This window comes from Pseudopipra pipra, chromosome 3 (assembly GCF_036250125.1).
Source record: "Pseudopipra pipra isolate bDixPip1 chromosome 3, bDixPip1.hap1, whole genome shotgun sequence".
Classification (NCBI taxonomy): domain Eukaryota; kingdom Metazoa; phylum Chordata; class Aves; order Passeriformes; family Pipridae; genus Pseudopipra; species Pseudopipra pipra.
In genome coordinates, this window is record NC_087551.1 from 96246986 (window position 1) to 96271609 (window position 24624).

Genomic DNA, 24624 nt, shown 5'->3' on the forward strand with positions numbered 1-24624 from the left:
TGTAGATTGTTTTACCCTCTTAAGTTGATGAATCTTTACAGTGTTCAGCTAGAGAGTTCACAACATGACATGTACCTTTACATGGGATTGTGCCTAAAAATAGACTATCAATAGTGTTAAATAACCACAATTGTGCTGGCACAGTGACATGCCAGAAATAATAGAAGTCTCTTTAAGGGATTAGAACATTTAAATTGGAAGACAGACAGTAAGGGATGGGAACTATGTGTAATCAGTAATGTGAAGGCAATTGCAAGGAACCAAAACAAGGGAACATATCAGAAAGCATGCAAGAACAAAAAGTCAGCTAGCAAGGTTCCCACTAAAGCTATGTAATTTAATTTGAAGTTTTGAAGGATTTTCTGTCATACTTGGAAAGCTCAAGTAATTTATATCTTCTTATACTTCAGTTTAAAGTCTTACGAGAGAATTTACAGACCTTTTTTGGTTTTAGTGGATTAATTCACTAGCCTGTTGCGTTGGAGACACGCAGCATACAGGAGAATATATTCAGGATGGATCAAAGCATTTACAGTTTCTAAATCAGAAACCATTTTTGGATTTTACAGATCTAGATATCCGTTGCTGCTAAATGTAAGAAACTTTCCCAGGAGACCACTAAGGAGGACTTCATATTCTCTGGATGTTTAGTCACATTTGCTAATGCAGGAATGGTAAATGTCAGTAAAATTCTACATTTTGATAATAGCACTAGATTATTTTAACTGTGATCACACGTAGAACAAGTTTCAGCCCTTCCAAAAAGAAGATTGTACAGAATTGTTTAGAAGGTGGAACAGGAGCTTTTGTAGGATTCATGACTCACAATTTATAAAACCATATGGAATATAGTCACCCACACATTTTGACTATCTGAAAATTTTGTTTGAAAAGAGCAGAGAGGTAGCAATGAAATGACTGGCTGAAGTTGAGTACTTCTGTTGTAAATCAGAGCCTTGGAATTAGAACCAATTTTATGGTCATACTTTCAATGTATCTGTGTCATCTTACAATGAATCCTTTTCTATTCTGGAGTCCTGGAACCCCAAATATTCCCACTGCAGCTATATTTTCACATGCTCTGAAACAAATGAAAAATGTCCCTAGCTACAGAAAAGCACTGCATACAGTATGTTAAGGTCTTTCACACACATAAAGTGTGGCAGTTCTCTGCAAGCCATCCAGTCATTCACAGGCATTTAGGAGATCTTGTGACCTATCCTCAGCTGCCGTACCCAAATATCTGCTTCTGGAATTGTATGTTAGAAGGCTGCTGCCTAAGCTCTCTCATTTGTGTGACTCAAAAGAGATTTGGCATGTGTGTAACAGGGTTGCAATGTGGGAGATATAGGAGGAGGAAGAACCCTGCTCAAGAGTTGGTTGCCCATTTGCTCATGGGCACAGTTTTACTGATAAGATTTCTCAGCAGCAGTACAGCACTGCTGGGAGTGATCTGTCCAGCTTTTTACAAACAAGTTCAAATTCCAAAGGCTCTGACCTGTGTGTATATGTGCAGTTACAATGGTTACACAGGTAATATCTGCCAGTATATCTGTACACTGTGTATCAAGATGCAGAAGATATCTGGGATGCTGTGATGAAGCCTGTCATGATCTGAATACTCTGTAAATGGAATGAGGGATGCCCAGGAGGACATGGAGTCTGACAATCCAGCTTTTAGTCTCATCAGCCACAGAAGCAGCAAAGGACCCAACATGGACAGTTTTCTCATCACAGATTGTAATAAAATTTCTCACACCAACTCTCACAGTGAAAAACACCCACTGAGGACTGGATAGCCAGGAACACATGTTCAGCCTGGTGCAGGAGCCAGTATCTGGTGGGTGTTTTGGTGTAGTGGACTTTGGGGAGCAGAGCAGAGTGAGAAAACATGCCTTGCTCCTTAACAAGCTCTCCTCTCTTTCTTCAATCTCTTTTAAATGGAAGGGAAATTTCAGGCTGTTCACAGGAAAGAGCCTAGTGCCTTGTTTCTTTGCAAAACAGCAGCCATTGTGCATCATTCTTTTAGAGGAACAAAGAATCTACTGTCATGGATTAATAGCAGCTAAGTGGCACACACAGTCACAGGAGTGATGATGTGTCTCGCAACTCATGTATCCAGATGTATCCATTGGGGTGCCATGGGCTTCTCTAGTCAGATCAGCAGTGCCTTGGTAGCTGAAAAATGACTCTATGTTAAAGGATGATACCCACCTTCTTCACAAGCTGTCAGGATTGTACTGTGTGTCCTTCAGTGCACTACCTTGCTTAAGTGATGTGTGCTCTGAATACTGGGATCATTTCAGGACAGTGCATCACACTTGTGAGTAAACAGGACCTCTGTTACCAAGTGTTTCTAGGGTTAACTGGGACTCTGGACCTCTGCTGGAAGTTTGTCCACTGCCTGCCAGACATGAACCTTCCCAAAATAATGGCTATAGATATAAGTCTGTCCACCAATGCACCCGAACAGTTCTCAGGTTAATGAGCACAGCTCTCAGACCAAGTGTTCCAGCTTCTCTGGTAGCAAGTTGTGCTGGTTGACTTCTGAACCCACCTCAGAAGCAGCAAGGCATAAAGTTGTTCCTCCAAAAAGACAGTTGTAATTCTGCTATGCATTTTAAACTCAAACAGCTCTCCATGAGTGGATATTAGGCAAGATACAACAGGGAAGTGCCTGTGATGCAGTGTCACTTGCACAGCGGAGACATGCAATCTCCTCCCTGCCCATATCTGCTAGAACAGTTTTCTATTGCAGTCCAACCTACAGAGTCTGCAAAACTAAGGTGGACCCAAACACAGAGTTGCCAGTGGTTGGCATGAACATAGCAGCATGTTTTTGAAAGGTGCTAGTTTCCATGAAGGTCTTTAGACCTTCAAGATCACATAGCTCTCTGTTAATGCTCAACTGATGGCTCACAGTAGCAGTCAGTTCTGTAGGGCAGTGACTGTCTGCTGGGACATTGGAGATTGTCCCCACAATGATGATGTATTTGCATATCAGGTCAGACAGTAATTGTTTACGCAGAGCCTTAAATTCAGTAGTTCTCATGTGCTTGCTTTTCCGTGTAGTGGGCTACTCAATGTTACTAGTGTTGCTTTCTCTCTATGAAGAGAGAAATCCCCCCCTGAGTCAGGGGAGATGAAGCTTGGCTATTGACCACATCCAGAATTTGGGGAATGAGGTAAAAATCAGTGTTCAAGGACATCCTCACTTATCAATATCTAAGAGGAAAGGAAGGGTTTGATGATCCTCCCTTTGTGAGGTTAAACATACCCTCTTCTTGTAATACATGCTTTTCATTTACTTTGGTCATCTTAAAAGCTGTTCTTCATGACACCTTGTAGTAGGTTCATTTTGAATTCTTCTGCTCTAATCAGTGGGATGCAGTTTTTGTGACTGTCTGTATTTACACTGTTGATGTCTCTGTCTGTGCTAGTTGTACCAACTCACTGTACTAGCAACACTTCTTGCCCCGAGCTTAACATACACATTTAAAATAGGTGAATTGGAATGGGAGTTTAGAGCAACTAGTTCCAAGGCTGACATCTGTGCTAGCCTTATCTGGAGCTAGGAGAGCGGTATCCAGCCCTGCTTGACCAGAACTGGGTTCCAGGTAAGCTCTGTTAGTAGTACCTTTGTGCTTTGCTGGTGGCAGTAGCACTTACCTACCTTTGCTTTGGAAATGCTTACGGATTTTTTCTCCCTAGTTTCTAACAGATAGAACCTGCAGCATTTTAAGACAAATTTTTCTTTCATGAAAGAAGTTCTCCTTTCTCCATAGCAGAAATGAACTTTATTTTCAGCTATTCTTTTGCTGTTACGTTTTTGTCAGCTTCTGTTCTTTCATCCCTCAATGGCATCAAAGCACTGTGGGTAGGCAGGCTGCAAACACAAGAATAACCACTTGGCAGTGGAGCTGTGGGAAGTGCAGGAGTCAATTCTCAGCAGGAAATAAACGGATAGTTTAAGCTACTTCAGTGGTAACTCCGTAAGCCTCAGCAACACAGATCTCTCGCTGCTGTATATCTGTAACCTTAGATGACTTTGAGGACTGAACTCTCTGTAGTCTACGCCTCAGCTCATCTACACAACACTGCAGTCTTCTTTATTGATGGTATTTCCTACTTCTATCATCAATATATTCCAATGCATCTCCTTAATTTTGTGCTTCACAAAGATATTACTGTGTGATGCAACAATACAGCTAATATTGTTCCTGTTCCTTGCCTGCCTCATCATCTTAAAATTCATTAACCACCCTCACATCCCTCCTTAGCTCTGTGCTTTGCTGCAATGCCTAAAAAATTTGCAAACAGTCTGACTGTGAGCGAGCTGAGAACATTGCCTCGCATGCCAAGCGATACGTTCTCTTTGTTTCCCTGGGCTTCTTCAGTTGGTGGCAACCATCTGCCTCCCCACAGACTGTAGGTTCTTTGGGGTAGGACCATCTCTTCCTTCTGTAAGCTGACAGTGCCCAGTCCTGTTACTCCGACAGTTACATTTGGCTTAGGCAAAATTCCTTTTAGCTTAGCTCTAATTTTTAAGTAATGCACAGAAGGATTTGCTAGGACATACTCTCAGATCTAATAACTGTTGAAGTCAAAAAGCTCAGGATTAGTCATACAGTTGTGTGTACAGGAAGATTTGCTGGTTTGTTTTCTTTATATGGTTGATTTTATTGATTTGCCTGCAAAGACAAACCTTTGTGTTTACTCCTATCCCGCACAAAGGATGCAGTGAAAGCCATAGACAGGTTCAGAATCCTGCTCTGTATTCCTCCACCCTGGCCTCTTTAAGGATGATGAATTTTAGAAAGTACTTCTTTAGTTAAATATCTGGATTGTTTTCAAAATTATGACTTCCAAATGTCACGTTGTCATTGAAGTATAGAATGAAAATTGTGAATGTGTTATGGGAAATCCTCTTGTAAAATTTTGCCCTTGTATCAGTGTGGAGGGCCTAGAATAAATCAAGCTTTATGATCCTCAAAGCCAGCAGGGAGTCTTGCTTTAAACCATTTATTGTTCAGCACATAGGCAGTGCCCTGCAGTGTTCTGCCTGCAGTCTGTTCCCGTCAGGTAGGAGAAACCACTGTGGGAGACACCGGCCCCAACCCCTTGAGCATATGGTGGGGCACAAGAAACTGTTGCCCATCAACATGCACACATGCCACCTGCCTGAGGTGCCTTGGGGCTGCCAAAAGCCTCCTGTCTTCAGGTGTGCAGCCTGCCTTCCCCTGGCAGAGAGAGGTGCCTTCACCCCAGCCATCCGTGGGGCAGGATTATCCCCTCCTTGGGCTCATGTTCTTGCTCTCACATTGTCAGTATCGTGACCTTGCCCCACCAAAGCCAGTAACGTGGCTGTGGCAGGTTCCCATGGGAAGTGACTGTGGCAGTGGGAGAATCACCTGCCTTTCCCACCATTGCTTGGGGCCCAAATAATACCCATGGGTCAGCACACACAAGTCAGCAATAACAGCATTGCAAGCAGGAACCACCAGCAGCAGTCCGAGCAAGTCCCAGTGAGACTTGTGTGCTTTTTGCAAGGGGCTTTCTGAGATGACCCTGCTGCACTGGGGGGACCCTGGGAGGCTGCTCACCTGGGCACCTCCATCACCACTTCCTGTGGTTTAACTCCCACACCTGACCTGCTTACCTCATTCCTCCCTCACTCTGCTGCAGGATGGCTACAAAGTTCTTTAGAAATAGATTTAAAAAAAAAAAAAAAGAAAACAGTGAGTGGGGGAAAAAGCATTTATAGTTGTAAGCAATGGACTGTGAGAGTCAGGGCCTGCTACCATCCAGAGTCTCAAGTGCCATAGGCCATTGCTATTCCAAATCCTGCAGGGATCTCCAGTGGCAAGAACTGACAAGGAGAAAAAAGCGGTATGGGACCCTTTCCTGAAGAGAAATTCCTAATCCAGAAGCTGAAGTATTGGTGTAGACAGAAATGTTGATGTAACTGCCCTTTTGTCAGGATAAAAATGAATATGCTAGGAAGTATCTGGGAAAATGAGCTGGAAAGTCAGAATCATTGTATGGAGCACAGGAAGTAAGGAAAACTGGAAAGTTGAGCCTGATATTAAGAAATAACATATTTAAGGATCTGAAAGTGCATTCTTATAATGGGAGAATCTTAGAATCATTAAATCTGGGAAAGACCTCTAAGATCATAAAGTCCAGCTGTCAAGAGAAGCAGAGGCCTGTGAAAGAGAAACCAATGAAGTCTGAGCACATAGAGAAAGTGTCAGGTCCAGGGATGATTACTGCCTAAATGTTTGAGGCATTTGTCTCAGGGTGGCTTACAGCAGAGACTGCAAAATCTGCCAAAAGAGCAGGGCCCTGAGCCCCCTGCTGTGCTTTCCCTGCTGCTTACACTGAGCTGAGGTGGGTGATGTCATGTGCACTGCGCTCTGGAGAGACAGGGACATGCAGCACTGGCAACATGGAGAGCTTTTTGGGGAGTGCCAGTCAAGAAGGTGCTTCTAACAGTGTGGAAAGGATTTATTTCTGTTGGTTAATTCCTGCTGCGTTTGGGGAAGCAGCCCTTGCTGGTGACAAAGGCACAGGATTACAGTGAAGGAACTTGTAATTTCATTATTAATTTCTCCTCTGAATGGAAATAGAGCAGAAGATGGTGAATATTGACAGCTAGATTCAAAATGTTCCTTGTCTTTAATTTTGGGGAGGATATCAGCATAGCACTGACATTCTCAGCTGCTTGATACCTGTTAGGAAACAGTACCCCCATCAAGCAGTGAAGGCATTAATGGATGAATGAAGTGAATAGTCTGCACAGCCCATGGGATCCCCGTGTATGTGCCAAAAGAGGCCTTTGTGGCTTGTTGGCCAGTCCCTTGCCCAGGAGGGGCACGTTCATCTCTGCATCCTGGCAGTCAGGACTTAATTTTCAGAGGTTTGAACTTCAAAGTTCACCTGAAACAGCCTATGAGGGTTATTCTTTCAGAGCCCTTGGGCAACTAATACAGATTTTGGTAACATCTGCAATTACAGAAAATGTTCTATAATTCAGCTGTGTTGAGCATGGCCAAGAAATCCTTTTTAAAGACAGCTGTAGTAGTCAAAGCATATTCTTTCCTTTCCCTTTTATTTTCTGCACAAAGAAACTTGTTTGGAAAGCTCTCCCATTCTGAATACCATGCCACAGGAATCTCACTGCCATTCTCCAAATGGAGAGAGTTACACAAGAAATGGCAGAAATAGGTAGTAATACATTTTTTTGCACCTCCTGGAACTCCGATACTGCAGTAAGGAGGTTTTTCTTTGAATGTAGGCAAGGCTGGAAATTTAAAGGAAAAACTCAGTGTTCTGTGTACTTCTGGAAAAAGGTAGACTCTGCAACATTAGCCTTATCCTGCTCTGGGCAGCAAGCGCAGGCAGTCTCCTGCTTGTTCAGGAAAGCTGGCATGGGGCATACAGTAAGAAGAATTTTTCGTAGTACTGGTTTTCATCTCAAATGCATTTTGGCAGATACTGATACACTTCCTGTTAACTTCAGTAGGCTCCCAATTTTATGTTGATTGCTTCCTGTTAATACAGTATTTCTTATAGATAAGGAACACAGCACTTAAGGTTTAGCATGGGGGCACTGTGCAAGTTGCATATTATGAAACAAAGGAACCAACAGATTGGCAGGTTCCCAGATTCTTGCTTTTAGTGCCCAAGAAGCTGTGGAAATGTTCAAAGCCACATTGGATGGGCCTTGGAGCAACCTGCTCTAATGGAAGTTTTTCCTGCCCATGGCAGGGGAGTTGGAACTAGATGACCTTCAAAGCTCCTTGCCAACCCAAACCATTCTATGATGATTTGATGATGATGATTTAGACTGACACTATAGGATGAGTTCTACTCAAGTTAACTTTTTTTTGAATGAGACATAACTCTGCTGGTGCCAACAGGGTTGATGTGGTACAAAGATGGTGCAGCAAAAGGAAAATGAGATCTGCCACTGTGTGCTGTGTAAGCCAGAGCCTCAGAATCAAACAGAAGTGTTCCTTTATATAACATTAATTAGGCATCTGCTGAAAAGATGAGTTATGAGAATTCTTGAAAAGTGGTATCATTGTGGAATACCTAATATAGAGTACTTCTCCAAGTAGAAACATATTTCTGCTCTTTTACAGCAGAAATATTTCTCAGAGAGCTTTAAGCTGCCGTAGCAGAGAATATAGGAGTGCAAATCAGCACTGATCTCTGGAACACTTGATGTGGGTTCAATGTGCTCACTGGTGCTATATTGACTTACACCACCTGAAATTTTTACCTTGCAAGTAGGACTGCATCTGGAGTCAAATTCTGCCTTGCTATCCATATTCAAGGTTGAATGTATTGATAATGAAAAAAGGGAGCTTTCTCAACACAATCTATCCATGGACACTCCTAAAAGATGGAGAAATTAATTTTGTAAATTAGATTTTACCACCATTTCTCACATAGTGTGCTGTATGACTTCAGGAACAGAACTGAATCCAGTGAAAAGAGATCACCATTAACAGAAAGCAGTAATAACAGTAAGTATCAGATTAGGTATTTTTAGTGGTAAAGATTTAGCAGTAGAGAAGTAAGCAAGAACATGCATAATGCTGAGTAAAAGAGAACACTCTTGGGAAAGAAATAATTTATTTTTAAATATACCTCCAAATAGCCATGTAATATTAGCACATCCTTTCAACTTGGGTCATGGCTGCATTAAGGTTCCTACCCAGTCAGGTCAACCTGTGGGTATAAATATATGCCTTAAGTTATGTAAACACCATCCAATCCTACACCATCCAATCCTATTTGCATCGTCACTCTATGACACGAAATGCTATAATGACCTCCTTTTAGTTTGTCCAGTGCTATGTATAAAACAGGCTTAGGTCCTTTTCTTGTTAAGGAGGTCAGCTCTCTTAATGAGCTTTAAGCATTCCCAGAGAGTCTTGCAATATTGCAAGACATACCTGGCCCCAGGCAGGACAGTTATGGCTCTGCCAACACCTAAGTGGTGCAGACAGATCCCATGTGACAGGTTATGTAACTGAGCTGGGCTTTATATGCCCCGGGACCCAAAGCATGTAAAGGGCTCGAGGGAGAAGAGCATCAGGTGAGGAAAAGACGTTTGCATACTGTGCTTCTTGGGGTGCTTTTGGCATTGTAGCAAACAATATTAGGCTTAATCTTATGCTTCATTAAGAGGTCAATTTGTAATAAGTCCGTGGGATTTAGTAATGATTTCTGTGTTCTAGAATTGAAGGGGCTGAAATTCTACGAAGACTCAGAACTCATGATGATTCCTCTCCGGAGAATGACACCTGGGTATATAAGGTTGTTGCAGGTATGAAATTATGTGGGTTTGAGTTTTTTTCTGCTTTTAATTGATCTTCAAAGTACCTCTGTTTCTCTTGACCAGCCTGATTTTATTTCAAATTATTGCATGACCAACCCAAGGGAACACTTGTTTCTTGTGGGTTAACTTACATAACAACACAAAGAAGGCTTAATTAAGCCTCTGCTGAAAAGCAATTGAATTATGATATATCTTGATAATTGGTATCATGGTGGAATACCAAATGCAGAATACTTGGAAGGAGTTTATGCTTCTGCAGTGCTAAAACAGAAACTGCTTCTCCATAATTTTCTCTTTCAATGGCTTTGTGTATTTGGAGCAGTAGGAAAATGTTAATGGGAAGAAGGATGATGGCTTCCTGATCAACTCAGATGAGCTGTCAGTGAAACACTTCAGCCAGCTTCCATGGCTGTGATAAAGAAACCTCAGTCAGTGATGCACTCTGGAACACAAGGGGACATTCAATCATTATATGAAAAAAAAATAAAAGCAAGCATAGAAAATGCTTTAAAACAGCTGAATAATTGAGACTAAAGCAGCCAAGTATATATATATATATACATATATATATATATACCAAAGTAGAACATCTTCCTTATTTTACTACATATTTTGATATTTACAGTGCATCTATCCTTTCTCTGGAAAATGTCACAGCTCTTAAAAATGTGATCTGCATCCAGAATCATAGGCTATAGTAGCTGAGAGATGATGATTGAGTAGTTGAGAGGCTGAGCTAAAGATACTGTGTTTCAGACCTAGCAGTGAATTTCTTTCATGCTTCCCTATATATCTTTTAGTATCACCCTACGTAGTAATTCTGTTCGGAATTTCCACTGTCTTTATTTATTCTCCTGCTGAAGAAGCCCTAGCTAGATACATTGATCAAGGCCAGAGCACTCAGCTCTGATTCTTTAAACTCTATAAAAACTGGAATATGGAAGTGAAAATCAGGCTCCTTGGAATCTGTTGCTCCTCTCAGTGGTGCCATCCATGCTTTCTGTTCATGGATTGCAAGGGAAATCATTAAAAACATTATTTGAGGCCTAGTCCTCTTTTCATGTACAAAAACAAAATGCAGCAACTAGAAAGACACATGATATGTTTTAACTCGAAGAACCAGTGTGTATTGGAATTTGTATTTTGCTCTCTAGAGAGTCCATGCAACAGTGTTTCTGCTTCTTGGTTAGTGTATCATAGGTACTAGGCAAGCAACAGGAACTTAATTTCTTTTCTGATTGTTTTTCAGATAATTGGTAATTGATTTTTTTTTAATCTTTACTTTGATTGTCTTGAACGAAGACTTTGTGTCTTGGTTGTACTTGACAAAGTGACTGTGTTAAAACTTGTCTGCTTGGTCTAGTCTTACTTCTAGAGCTCATGAGCGCTGTTCGTGATCCCTTTTAGCCTTGCTTTCCTGAATTAATATCTAACGCTCAAGGGAGCATCTCTGTGTTAGGAAGAAAATCTTTGTACTTCGCTGAACAAGAAAGTTCCTTCTCCTTTATGCCTAAGCCTCCACACTTGATTCATCTCTCCCTCTCAAGCACAGTAGCCACGTGGAACCCCATTAAAGTCACCAAAATCAACAGTTGCAATTGAAAGAAAAATCGTATCAGAAATGTGTCCATTCTTTTGTAAACTGATAAAAAGGGAGGCCTTCCAAAACATGCAATAGTTTGTGACAAATACTCTTCAGCAGAAAGCAGAATCGTACTATGTTAAATGGCATGGAGAAGAAAGAAGTGCTTTGTAGGTTCCAAAGACCTTCTTTTGGGTTGCATTCAGCTGAATCAGCATGTAACTTGCCCTGTTTCTCCCACAGACTCAAGCTGCAGCAAAAATTGTTATCAACCCATCAGACACAGCACTGCAACGGGCGGCGTTCCTCCTGGGAGTGTTTGGGATCAGTATATCCAGCTACAGCACACATCAGCTAACTCAAACAAAGAGATTTCCCTTGACCCCTTAAGCTGTGTTGGGATGTGACCCAAGAAGTCCAGGCTTATGTCAGTACTGCTGATGAGTGGCTTTTCTGCCTCAGTTACCAGTGTGGAGGTAATGAGACACTTTGCAGTCGTGACTTCTACGTGCAAAGTTAAAAAGATGGAAGAATTCCAGACATCTTCAAGAAAGGAAAAAACTGCTATCAGAATCATCAGATTTCCAAATAACAAAAACCATCTGTAAATACAATGGACTTCTTTTGTTATCCAGTGTATACACAGAGAGAGACCTAAAGGTATAAAAATGCAGTTACATTCAGAGTAGGTGTAAACAGGTTGATGGGGGTGCCGTGCTTCAGGAGAACTGCACTGCATTGCAGCTTTTGCAAATTGACTCTGATGCAAAGACTGGTTTTGAAAAGAAGTTAAAGGCAACATATTCCTCTAATAAGAGTTAGAACAAATGAAAGTAATCTCCCATTGACTCTTTTCACTATTCTGTCTAACTAGATATGTACATTTGTGTGTATTACAGAATTTGTGCACTCTAGCCTTTTTTATTGAATCTTAAACATTTCTTGATGCCTTTTGAGTAGCAATGTCTGTGTATGTAACACAAGCTGGTAGTCTTCTGCCACAGCAGAGATGGCCACAGGCTACACCAGCCATATGGTGCTGGGAAAGGGCCATGGCTCCAGACCAGATAACTTCATAACTCTGTACAGTAACTCTCTGTTCTAGAAAGTATCAGTAAAAATATTGTGTTGGGTTTCACTGTGAAGTTCCACATCTGATCAAATTCCTCTGCAAAGCCAACTCATCCCATAATATACATTTTGATTAAAATAGAAATAGAGATTAACCTTTTTTCCCCTCCTTCTCCCTATTTTTTTTCTCACTTGGTGCAATAGCTTATTCAAGAATGTTCTTTTACTATTGGTTTGCATTTTTCCAACTGTTTCTGATGTTTTATGTAAACATAGCTTTGTGGGTTCTTCTGTACATATGTTAGCATTTAAAATCCTTTGTTCTCAGTTACTAAATACAAATATTATTTGGGGTTTTCTAGTGTTTAAAATTATTGCATCTGTCAACAGTGTATATATTCAACCACTAAGGGGCATCCTACACAGCTGAATATTTTGAACTCTTCAGGTTGCTCATTCCAACGTTACAAACCACAAATTGAATCAGGCTGAAATTTTTACTTTTTTTTTTTTAAACTGTTGTTTTCTCTGTTTCCTTTTTTCTCATCCCCTCCAAGAAATGTCTCTCCTCTCCCACAGCTCTTGTAAACTGAAAATGATGAGAAAATCAGCATTTACAAGGTCATTTTTTCCAATGTGCCAGGTCACAAATTACCTGCATCTTGTATAGACTTCTGTTTATATTTAAAAAATCATATAATGCAATATTCTGACTTCTGCCTTCCCCTACAAGAAATGAAACAAAATACTTGAACCCCTTGGCAAAAGTAAGAATGATATCTCTGAAAAACATTCAGTCACATAGACTGACATTACACAGTGTGACCCCCACCACCACCCTCAGTATGCCACAGTTATGGCTTTTTAATCTGTTTATATGATATTGGGCAGCCACAGTTCTGTTAACTGATTTCCTGCTCCCATTCAACACAAATGTAAGACCATTAGCTGTTTTCAGGGCCATTACTATGCTAAAGCAAAACTCTTCTGTTAGATGAAGGCTAAGTGCAATAACAACATCATTTTAAGAAGATATACTAGAATAAAATAAATGATAACTTGGCTGTGAGAAGTTCTAATTAGAAATGATGCTCATAAGGTATGTGTACTTTTTCCACAAGAATTGCTTTGGATAGTTTTGAAAGCTTTATTTAGTACCAGGGAAAATGGCCAGAGGACAACACAGGCAATAGGTACATTGAGTGTGGAGAGACTCCATAAAGGTATGAGCCATAGGAGCCTCGGGAAAATACAGTGAAGCACCAGGGAGATGTAACTGAAATTATTTACAAAACAGATTTAAACTTGCTGATGGTGAATTTGGCCTGGGCTGAAAATCAACTTCAGGTGAAAAGTTGGCACTGCATCCAGCAGAAGATGTAGGCACAGGTATCTAACCTGTCTGTTCCTGCAGAAATCTACACCTAATATGTCCATTTTCTGAAGTTCAGCTGTCAACTAATGCCAGGCACAACAGACGTCCATGTGCCCTTCCCTTTCACTGCTGTGGCTCCCTGGAAGATCTGCTTTCAGCCTTCCCCTCAGCCAGGTGAGGCTGGGGTGTGATTAGCACCCAGACATCAAAACCTTGTGGGGTGGCAACAACATGCCCATCTTCTCATCCTTCCTGTGGTTGGAAGCATAGTGATGGACTGGAGGCTGCCCAGAATATGACTGGAAGCTAACATCCTCTGTCTCATTTTGTCCTGCTGTTGGTCAGAGCAAATACTCTTTGGCAGAGGAAGGAAAGGCAGCTGCACAGATCTCCCACAGAGGAGCCCGTGGCACTGTACCTTCCCTCCTCATGTTCTTCTGAAGGACCAGTGTGGTCCCATGGGGTCCCAGCTCCTAAAGCAGGCTGGCTCTAGGAACCTGTCCCTGCTCTGCATCCGCTACAGCAGGGGGCCCAAACAGGTAATTAGGATAAACTAAAACTTTATCCTCCTAATTGCCTGTTAGCTGTTTGCCCCCTCCCTGCACTTGGTGTACCAGGGGTTTGGACTTTACCTATGTTTGCCATGTTTATAGACATCTAACTCAAGCCTCCAGGCTCAGTATGTGGCTGGTCTCCCAAAATCTGAGTAGGATACCACTCTGTGTTGCAATTCCCAGATGTGCCTGTGAATGTTCTCTTCAAAGCTCTGAGCATGCCAAACTTCAAGCATATGTTTATGTCCTATTGAAGTCAAAGAGGGTTTAAGGAACATCCTCACATCCTTTGCCAGACTGAGGTATTTAATCTCTTCCTTGATCTCCCCCCAAAAAGTATTTACATTTTAAATATATTTGTACTTTTGTTTATATGGCTTTTACATCAAAAATGTTGGCAATTCATCAACAACTGAATGCTGATGAGAGTCAGGAGCCTGGTGAGCTTGGAGAGGTTAATGCTGCATTATTTAGTTTTAAGAAACACCAACAATGGATTTCATTTGGCATATAAATTATTATGTTTGAGGACTTAGGCTCCAGGAATTACTTTTTACCTACCCTAGCTTGTAAAAATATTTAAATAGAAGCACTATTTAAGCTAGTAAATATTAGACTTTCTTTATAAATACACTTAAAAGCCATTTAATAAAAATTATTATGTTGGTTTTACCTCTAATATCAGACAAATATAGGTCAATATCTCTTGATGCTGAACAATGGTAACTCAACTAATCCTCTTCTAGCAGCAGTAACTTCTCTAGTCTGAATTATGTCTTGATATATCAAGTTAATTATTTTATTCTTTGAGAAGGAATCACAAGAGATTTTGTAGCTGTTTGATTTTTATGCCTGAGTCCACTTCCTAAAGGCAAGTGAAATGAAAGTATTAAATAATCAGAAACTCAAACATGGTTTATATTCTCTTCAAATAGATGTAGCATAGACTGGAGACTTGTTTGCGATAAATGGCATTGCTAGTGAATATCACAGAGCATTCAAGCTCCCTTTCACATATATACTCAGTTATCTAAAGCAGGATTTCTGTCTTCTTCCATCAGGACAGGCAACCAAGGACAGTCACTCAAGGTAGCACTCATCTACTAGTCAGGGAAGTATAAAATAAAGGCAGTGTCTGACATATTTTCATGCATCTCCTGGAAATTATTTTTCTGCATGAAAATTACTGCTCTAGAGCATTACTTATCTCTAAAGTTAGAGCTGCAGATTGTGCATCTCCTGATATATCACAGACCAAGAAGACAAACTTGAGTTTGCCTTAACAATGAGTGGAAGCTCCATCACTTCCTAGGCAGAGGTAGTGTCATCATGGTACTGAACCCCTAATTTGTATATCAAACTAAGAACAGAAGGCAGACAAGCTGAGAAACCCTTCATTTTAGACCATGCATTTTTGCTAGTGCTAGATGCATGGAAGTCTGGCCTCAGCTGAGGTTTCAGGTGCTGCCATAGTGGTAATTAGCAAATTAATAAATTAATAAATAAAACTGGGGCACTGATGCTGCATGGGAGCTTCCTTCTTGAGATGTTCTGTGTCTGAAAATCACCTTTTCAACTGCAAGTTGTGCGGTGGGTTTATCAGTGGCAAAGCTGTATGCCAGTGTTAATTCACTTCCCTGGCCTCAGTTGAACGTGGCCACAGAGGCTTAACTGAGAAATAGTTTTACCTGTGCAGTGCAATGGTGCTTGCATATGGATATGTTAGTAAAAAAAAACAAACAGAAGAAGACATTATGCTTGTCACATCTTTTCCTACCTTGGATAAAAGGCCTTTTCCCCTCTTAGTTATAAGTAGTCAATGAGAACACAAAATAACACCCTGAAGAAGTCTTGTCTTTCATATGACTTTCTTGTTATTCTTCTAAAACTATCACAATTTAATAAGGTAGCTGAAAGGTAGTTTAATCAAACAGCAGATTAATAAGGTTCCTGGGGCTACATTCACTTCAGCTTTTAACTAAGTGTATAACCATGAGCTATGGAGTGTCACCGACTTTTAATCAGAGTGCCCCTGTCTCTGCAGTGCATGTGTTTGTAAGCATAAAAACAGCCCCAAAGGGCCCAGAAAGACATGTTTCTTCCCCTCCTTAGCAGCATTCTTGCAAGTGACCTTTTTAAGAACACAAAGTGATTAAAAACAATAATCCATACCTTTTTGAAAACTTTTAGGAGCTTCATGTAATCCCCAACACCACACTGATGAGGTCCATCCTACAAGGGAGACACTGGAGTCAGAGTAATCAAAGGAGGTGTCTGATGCCAAGCAGGGTGAGGGCTTGAATTAGCTCTCAGTGGGTGCTTCCGTGTATTTTCCTAAGAAAGATCAGAGAACCAGCTCAGCTGACATGAACAATGGAAAGTTTGGAAAAGTCTGTGAGCACTCTTAATTCCCACTACACAGAGTAGAGGCAGGTCCTGGTGAGGCCACCGACACCCTGGCACCTGGCAGCAGCTTGAAGGTGCTTCACAATGAGCTGAAGGAATGTGGATGGTTTCCTTACATGTCAAAGTACTTGGTGTTTGGGGGTTCTATAGTTTTTCTGTAATTTTCCTCACTGGGGGAAAGGACTGTATCTCATTGCTGTTATTTAAACCAGAGTAAGGAATAAATAGAGAGTCAGAGTGACCCTGCTGCTGAGAAATATTTTTAATCTTTTTAAAAAAAGCAAATGACAAATTAGTTTGTCCTTCACTCTCTGTTCTTCAGTAATGGATTACAGGAACTTGGAACTTTTGGCCCAACAGGGATTGTGGCACGTAAAGCCAAAACTGCTGAAAGCTTGGACAGAATCATCACTGGCCAGGAATAGCTCAAACACCATGTGTCTTCCCTGTCATAGCTGAGCCATATTTCCTTTTAAAATGCAAGCTTTGCCTTAAGGGAAAAGAAAGCTGTGCTCTGCTCCCCTAGGGGTCTTCAGCTGCCCTGTGATAGATCCCTGAGGAGAGGAAGGGCAGAGGAACGGAACCAAAAAATTTGCTTCACCATGACCCTCCAATGGCAGAAGAGCCCCTTGGCTGCTGCTTTGGGTCAACGCAGCCAGAGAATGGCTTAGCTTTTGGTGAGGGTCCCCATCCCTGTTCCTGCTGTCTCCTGCTCCCAGAGCTGCTTTCTGGAGCCTCTGAAGCTTATGGAGCTGTGCCTGACCCTCTGTGCCTCTCTGTCTGTCTGTGCACATAAGGGGGAGAGGGCAGGAGCAGGATCTGGCCATCAGGTGCAAGAGGTGGTGAAAACTGAAGAGGGATGAGGAGGGATGCCTCACTGCATCGATGGCTTGTGCAAATCCCTGAATCTTCCCTGAGCAACATGCGGTCTCCCACTGGGCCTTAGCTTTCACCTGCAGCACAGTGCTGGCAGGAAGCTCTTTCCTCAGGTAACTCTGAGTCCCCTTTTCACTCGCTTGCCAGTTACGTCGTGTTCATTAGCCCCAGAGCTCACCTGAGGGATTATTTGTAATGCTTTATCCCCTGCTGAATTCAACTGTTAATTTGATAGCATATTATCAAGAGGAGAAACTAAATAAACACTGTGTTTGCACTGAAAAAGTACCTGCAATGTTTTTTGCCACTTTCTTCCTTATTGTGAAGTTTCCCATAAATCTGCTATTGTGTGTGTGTCCCTACATCTCCCTGCCTTTTCCTTGCCAAACAGAAAGGCCTGGAGGCCTCAGCTGACCCCATCTTTCAGAACAGCATGGGATGGGAGGAGAGGCATCACTCAGCAAAGAACAAGAGAAGCAGAACAAGCATCCCTCCCACCGGGTGAGAAGGGCTGTAAATCTCAACCAGCGGCCACGCAGGGAGCCCAAGATCACGCTGAGCCCAGGGCGGCTTTAATGAGCCAATGCTCCTGCAAGCATTCAGCAAAGCTGGGGACTCACTCAGGCTCTGGGTACTTGTAGCTGTGGTTTAGCTGTGCAACTGCCTCAGTACAGGTTTGTGCCAAAGTGACAGGCTGATGAATGTAAGGAAACCCATTTTTAGAGGGTCACTAACAGACTTTTTGTTTGACTTTAGTCATACATTCTGAATTCCACTTCATCATTGCTCTCCCATATTAAATAGTTCCTTGCAGAGCAGTGCATTAAAAAGCCCAGAGTTTGCTTGAGGATATCAGTATGGGAGTACGATGCTGCACCTTTATCTCACTGAACTTTAGTTCATTAAATATTCAGAAAGAATATTTTCCATAGGTTCTTTCCATAGTAAGTGAAAAAAATTAACACCTCCAGAGAAAATTCATCCCCTTCAGGAAGTGTCTAGAAAAGGTGGACCAAATCCCCCTCAGAATGAGTGCCTCTCCCTGTATTGACTAGGGCTGGACATCTCGCTTTCAGAAAGCTCAGGGTAGCAGAGACAAATAATCCCTACCCCTACAAAAACATTCTATTCCAATAATAGCAGTTTCCCATTGAAGACAGACACTGAGGCAGATTGTGACTTCAGAGGCACAATTTCCAGGATCTGGGTAGCTTTCAGAGGGAGTCACTGAGCTGCAGGGTGCTGTCTCTGGGGCCAGGAGAGCGGAGCGTGGGCAGTGACCAGCTAAGACAGTCCCACTGTGGCTCACCTCTCATATGGAGGCACCTGGAAGCCTCAGAAGCAGCACTGAGTATGTGCATGCTTGCCCTGGAGAGGTGAATGTACTGGTGCTTGTCACAGTACCAGGGCTAAGTAACATTAAGAAACTAAGCAATGAAGATGCACAGATCCAGGCATCCTCATGGGAAATAAAAGGTCACAAAGGGCATTCTGTGTTTCCTTGGGAGGTGAAGCCCTCCCCACTAAGTGTGCACTGGCATTGGGAGTTACTAAACAGGTGTTTGTCGTGTATCTACTGACCATCCTTCCCAGAAGCGGTAGGATGCCCTCTGCAGAGCAGCTTTCAGGCACCCAGAAAACTGCAACAGTGCTGAAGGATCCAACATGAGGCCCATTCACAACCCCACCAGCTGCTGCCTTCCATCTCCCCATTATGGGAACAGTCTGGTCACTCTTTTCCTTTCCAGCACCACCTCCCTGGGTGGCCTTTCCGAGAAATGACCCTCATCAGCAATGAGTTGGTGGGAGATGGCTCACCTTCTGTCTCCCCTGAAACAGAGGTGTAGCCACTGCCTGCAGGCGACAGGCTGGAGGTGGAGTGAGGGCCAGGGTGAAGCCCAGTGGCCACCACAGCCTTCTGCTGGCCCCCGGGCATTAGTTGTGGCCAAAGCAGGAGGTGCCCATGTGCTGCAACAATCCCATGGTGGCCACTTTATAGATTAATTTCAATTGGCATTCAAATGCAATTTAAGAAGTTGTTTAATCTTTTATGTAAGTTCAGAAGGAATAGACGAAAATTTGTCAAATTAATAATTTCTGTGTAAGGACTGTAATCTGCAAACAAAAAACCCAACCAAACAACCAAACAACCAAAAAAAAAAAAAAATCCAGCTCAAAACTCTGCAGCTCTGTGTAAAATATGCTTCAAATACAGTCTTGAATCTTATTTAGTTCATCATCATTTTGCTACCTGAGCTGAGCGAACAACTGACATAACATAAAATATCTGAGGTATTTAAACTAGGAGTGCAATTACTTCAGGTTCTTCCCGTTGTCACTGGAGAGAAATAAATGCTACTCTGTTCTTGGGCAAGCCAGTCAACCTTCCAGAGGCAGCTATTTCTTTCCACTGATTGTGGAGGGAGCCTACTGTGCTCCTAATTTTGGTGTCTCATTTGCGTTCCCATAGCTAGCTAGGATGAATCCAAGCCAAAATCAATCTGCTTAAGTCAAATCTCCCACTGCCAAAGGTCAAGCAACTTGCTCTTACAGGGATTGATAACCATGGTTCTTGACACTTGGTTTTCCCAAGCAACGAAGCCATAGTCAGTCATGAACAGCATCACAGAATCACAGGATGATTTGAGTGGGAGGGGACCTTCAGAGTTAGAGCTTCACTGTCGTCCTTGAGATTTGATTAGAAAGTGAGTTGTGCTGTACCTCGATCTTCATGGTTCCTTTAAAGGACTTGCTGTACTCATTGTAGTCTAACAGCCCTTTAAATGAAATATTCTTTTGCCAATACCTATACTAAAGTGTTATTTCCCTTAACAAAATGTTTAACATAAAATGTTACCAGTTATTGTACTCTTTAATCCCAGGCCCTGCTGAGAAGTTCTCAATAAATAATAATTTTCATTTATTTTCAACACAGACGTCGATAAGTAATTGTGTAATATTGCTGAGGCTGAATTATCTGCAGATCTGTGCTGCACTGTAAATAAAGTGCTGGGTGTGCTTTGCACTCTCTGATCTGAGCCCGTGCCAAGAACCTGAAATCATCCACTTTACCAAGAGAGGATGAGAAAAGGAGAGGATATATGGAGAATATGGCTCAAGTTTTACATTTGAATCTGATTAGTGACTCCAGCAGTTGTTTCAGTTCCTCATCTGCAGCAAGCAGGTAACAATATTTCCTTTTTCTCACTTTTCTGCTTTGCCTATGGCAGCAGGAGAGTGGCTGGTGGTTGCCCTCTTCATGCAGGCAGCATGTGCTCTGGGTGTCTGTTCCCAGCAAGTGACTGCAGCCCCCTCTGTTGCCTGATACCATCAGGCACTTGCCTGAAGAGCCTTGGTCTTTGCAAGAGTTGCTGCCACAGGTCGGGATAAAAGAGAAGAAAAACTGACCTGTGGCTTTAAAAGAAATAAAGCAACCTCTTGAATAAAAGGACGGCCTCCTGGGTGCTTAAGGTACTCTCCTCCTGAGAAAAAAACAAGCAAACAAACAAGCCTGCCAAGATCTTAAGTCATCTGGCTTCACATGCATCTGCAGCTGACTCAGCGGTCTTCCCTTCCTCCAGCTGCACAAGTAGCATGTTCAGTGTCCTAGAGCCAGGGGTAGTAGCAGCCCATGATGAATGAGCATCTACTATTGTTGCAGATGCTTTGAGAGCCCTCTGGGATGTCCCTGCTGTGCTGGGCATATACCAACCCTAAACATCATTTCCTGCCCCACTTTGCTTTCTATGAAAATGTACAAGATGTAAAGTTTGTTGGATCACTCTGAAGACCTATTAGTCTTCATGAAAAGTCAAAAGTGAGCAGTAGAAATTTTTTCCAGACTTTTTTGCCAGTGTGTCCCGATAAAACGAGAAGGAAAAGTACCAATGTGCTTGCATGGTGAGAACACGGAAACAACTGTGTTGCTCAGACCATCAGTCTCACTGAAAATGTTTGTTCTTCACTAGATAGTGTTGAAAATGAGTTATGCCAATGTCTCAGATGCTTTGTACTTGCCAAGTCTGAAACAGTGATATTTAATTAATATAACCAGTATATGGTTATTTAAAGGAATATTTTAGTATCAGAACCCATTTACTTCCATTACCTGAGAGATGCTGCAGCCACAGATCAAACATTCACCTAATAACTATGCTATTACCAGGTGGACCTGAGGAAATTCGCTTAGGAGTACTTGAGGATCTGGCTGAAGGAGTTTGAGAGTCATTAGTGGTTATAGCTGTGGTTCCTGAAGGATTGGGCAGGTCCCAGAAGACTGAAAAAATGGCAAATATCTTTCAGATGGAAAAGCTCAGGATCACCACTCAATAATGCTTAAAAAACATTCAACAGTACTTGACAAATAATCAGAGCTATCTGCAAACCTACAAAAAAATAAGAGGATAAAAAGCAGCTAATGTGTTTACCAGGAACAAGTTGTGCAACCAACCTGGTTTCCTTCTTAGGTGACATTATAAGCAGGTGAGCAAGCACTGTAATGCATGACTTCCATAATGTGGTGACAAATGATATTCTAACACACAAGCTGGGAGAAAACATTCTTAAATGAACTGCAGTAATGAGATTACAGGTCTTGTTGAAAAACCTACCAAGAATGAAGAGTATTCTTTGAGTGTCTGGGAAAAAAGTACAGAATGGGCTGCTGCACACTGCTGTGAACGGGGGCTGCCTGATATTTTTACTAATGACTCATGTTATGTGAGTGGGAATGCATAAAACATCAACCTCAGAAGGTCTGCAGGCACCGAAAGACAGGAGCAGAATTCACAATGATCTAAAAATCTGCCAAGTGCTCCAAAATCAGCTGTGGGATTCAAGAAGGACAAGCACAAAAAGTCTGATGCTTTGGCAGAAGCATAAGCTGTGTGAACACAGGGTGAGGAGCAACTCAAGATCGATGGAGTGAATCACAGCACTAGGCAGCAGTGTCAAACTCTTGCAGAGGTGGGAAGCAGCCTCATGGGGAGGTGAAGATGGGAGTGCAGGCTGCAAGGCATGTGAAGGGGTCCTCCTACTTTGCACATTAATGGTGAAGGCCCGGCATGACTTCTGTGTCTTGTTTTGGGCACCGTCCTTCAAGGAAGATGTGGACCAAGTGAAGAGAGCTCAGAAGAAAGTTACAAAAGTAAGAAGTGCAGAAAATGTGACCTGTACAGAAAGACTGATCAAACTGGTAGCCTGGAGAGGGGAAGGCGAATAAATGCCATGGACCCAACCATCCCCCTGGCAGCACTGGCAGTGGACACTGTGCCTGTAGAAGGCATCTCTGCTGACCCACAAATAGCAGGTGTTCTCTTTTTCTGACCTACCTGTAACATTCTGTGTTACAGCGCTTTGCAAAGCCAAGGCCACCCTGCTTGAAAATGCCTTAGTGGATCCATAATACACACTCTGTGCCACAAAACTATGCTGAAGACAGCTGATTTGGACAGGAAGCTCAGGGGTGCTCACTTATCCTGGAAGCTGCCAATACACCAACAAACACTTAATACTACAGGATCACCAGAGGGAAGGTGCCTTCAAACATGCAAATAGGGATGAGCCACCATAGAACTTTTTTGTCCAACAGGTTGCCATCCTGGGACACTGATGTGGATGGCTGCACTGCCAAGTGCTACCAAGGGTTTTTTGGTATGGGAGCAGTGCTGGGAATGGGTGTTTTGGTTTCAGTTTTATTTAGTAAAGGATGCTCCAGCAAAGTTGATCTCCTGCTGTACTGCTCATTCTGACTGGGAAAGCGTCCATAATACTGGGAGGAGAAAAAAGAAAGTTGGGCTTAGATTTGTAAAGGCACTGATTACAAAGTCATGGCTTACTATTTCAGGTGCCTTTCTTTAGGTACCACAAAGTTCAATCTCATGGAAATGAGCTGTACCATGCCAGGAGGGTAACCTCTGCTCCCCATGGTGGCAGGTAGAAGAAGAGAGACTGAAGAGCAGCTCGGTGAGTCCGCAGCATACCAGTTCCTGCTGAGGCAGCTGCTTCAAAATCACAGTATCACAGAATATGCTGAGTTGGAAGAGACCCAAAAGGATCGAGTCCAGTTCCTGGCGCTGCACAGGACCATCCTCAAGAGTCACACCATGTGCCTGAGAGTGTTGCCAAATGCTTGAATTCTCTCAGGCTTGATGCTGTGACCATTTCCCTGAGGAGCCTGTTCCAGTGCTCGATAATCTTCTGGGTGAAGAATCTTTTTCCAATATCCAACCTAAACCTCCCCTGACACAACTTCAGGCCATTCCCTCAGATCCTGTCACTGGTCACCAGAGAGAAGAGATCAGTGTCTACCCCTTCTCTTCCCCTCACAAGGAAGTTGTAACTGCAATGAGGTCTCCCCTCAGTCTCCTCTTCTCCAGGCTGAACAGACCGAGTGACCTCAGCTGCTCCTCATACGGCTTCCCCTCAAGGCCCTTCCCCATCTTCATTCCCCTCCTTTGTACTGAGCCTCCATCAGTGCTTGGCCAGTCCTGGTCCCTCAGGACCCACCAGCCGTGGAAACCTTTTCCCAACACATGCATCCATCAACAGCTGGTGCCTCTGGACACACAGCTGAAGGAGAGCCAACAGTGCCACGCATTCATCCTGAAGAGTCCAGTAGTCAAAGCACCTGTCTCAGATGGATGTGGCACCAAGCTCATGGCCAGGAGTTCTGTGTCCCCAGCCCTGGCCACCTCCCAGCCCCACGAGGTTCTCCCAGAAGCAGGCCTGGAGATGAGGCAGGTCCTTTCTGCAGCGCAGCTGGGAGTGAGGACACTGAGGGAGCAGGAGCACAGCTGTAGATGAACAGCTAACATGGGAAAGGAGGCCAAAAACTTTGAACCACAGATCTCTTAGCACCTGTCCTGCTCTTCCCATCGCTCCAGAAACACATGTAATTAAGCACCAAGAACATACTGATTGAACTGCAGCATAAACAATTCATCAAATTTCATCAATTCTCCTTTTTGTTATAACTTCTGAGACAGATCCATGATCTTGTCTGTGCTCTGCAGAAGATTGTTTGCAAGTGGTAAACAACCTCAGTTATCTCTAGTACCATTCCCAGTCGAGTATCAAAATGAGTCACACGTGGCAGGATTGCTCGGTTTGGCAAGTGTGCCATCACACAGGTGGATAGAGGCAGCAGTCTCACGTCTACGGTCACCTCTCCCTGTTCCAAAGATGTGGGGTTGCTGGAGCCATGACAAGTCTTTAACGTTGGACTCAAAGGTCACAGCTGCACATCCACATTTCCCTAGGCACTTCAGGTACATCTCTGAGATCTCTGTCGTATGAGCCCCCCTTTGCCCTGCTGACTTGAAGGTGAAGATGGTTTCCACTTTTGGTGCAGGAGCCCAGCTTCAGGTACATAGGATATTCATTTTTCTGACATTTAACACACCGAGTG

At 42.8% G+C, this 24624-nt stretch overlaps 1 protein-coding gene across 1 annotated transcript in view; it reads left to right on the forward strand.

Moving 5' to 3' along the window:
* ERICH1 (glutamate rich 1) overlaps positions 1-12165 on the forward strand; it is a 91747-nt gene extending 79582 nt beyond the window's left edge. The window contains exons 6-7 of the mRNA XM_064650421.1: positions 9252-9340; positions 11178-12165. Of these exons, the coding sequence (XP_064506491.1) occupies positions 9252-9340; positions 11178-11324 (236 nt within the window). The 3' untranslated portion in view covers positions 11325-12165. The remainder of the gene's footprint in view (positions 1-9251; positions 9341-11177) is intronic.
* The last annotated feature ends 12459 nt before the right edge of the window (positions 12166-24624 follow it).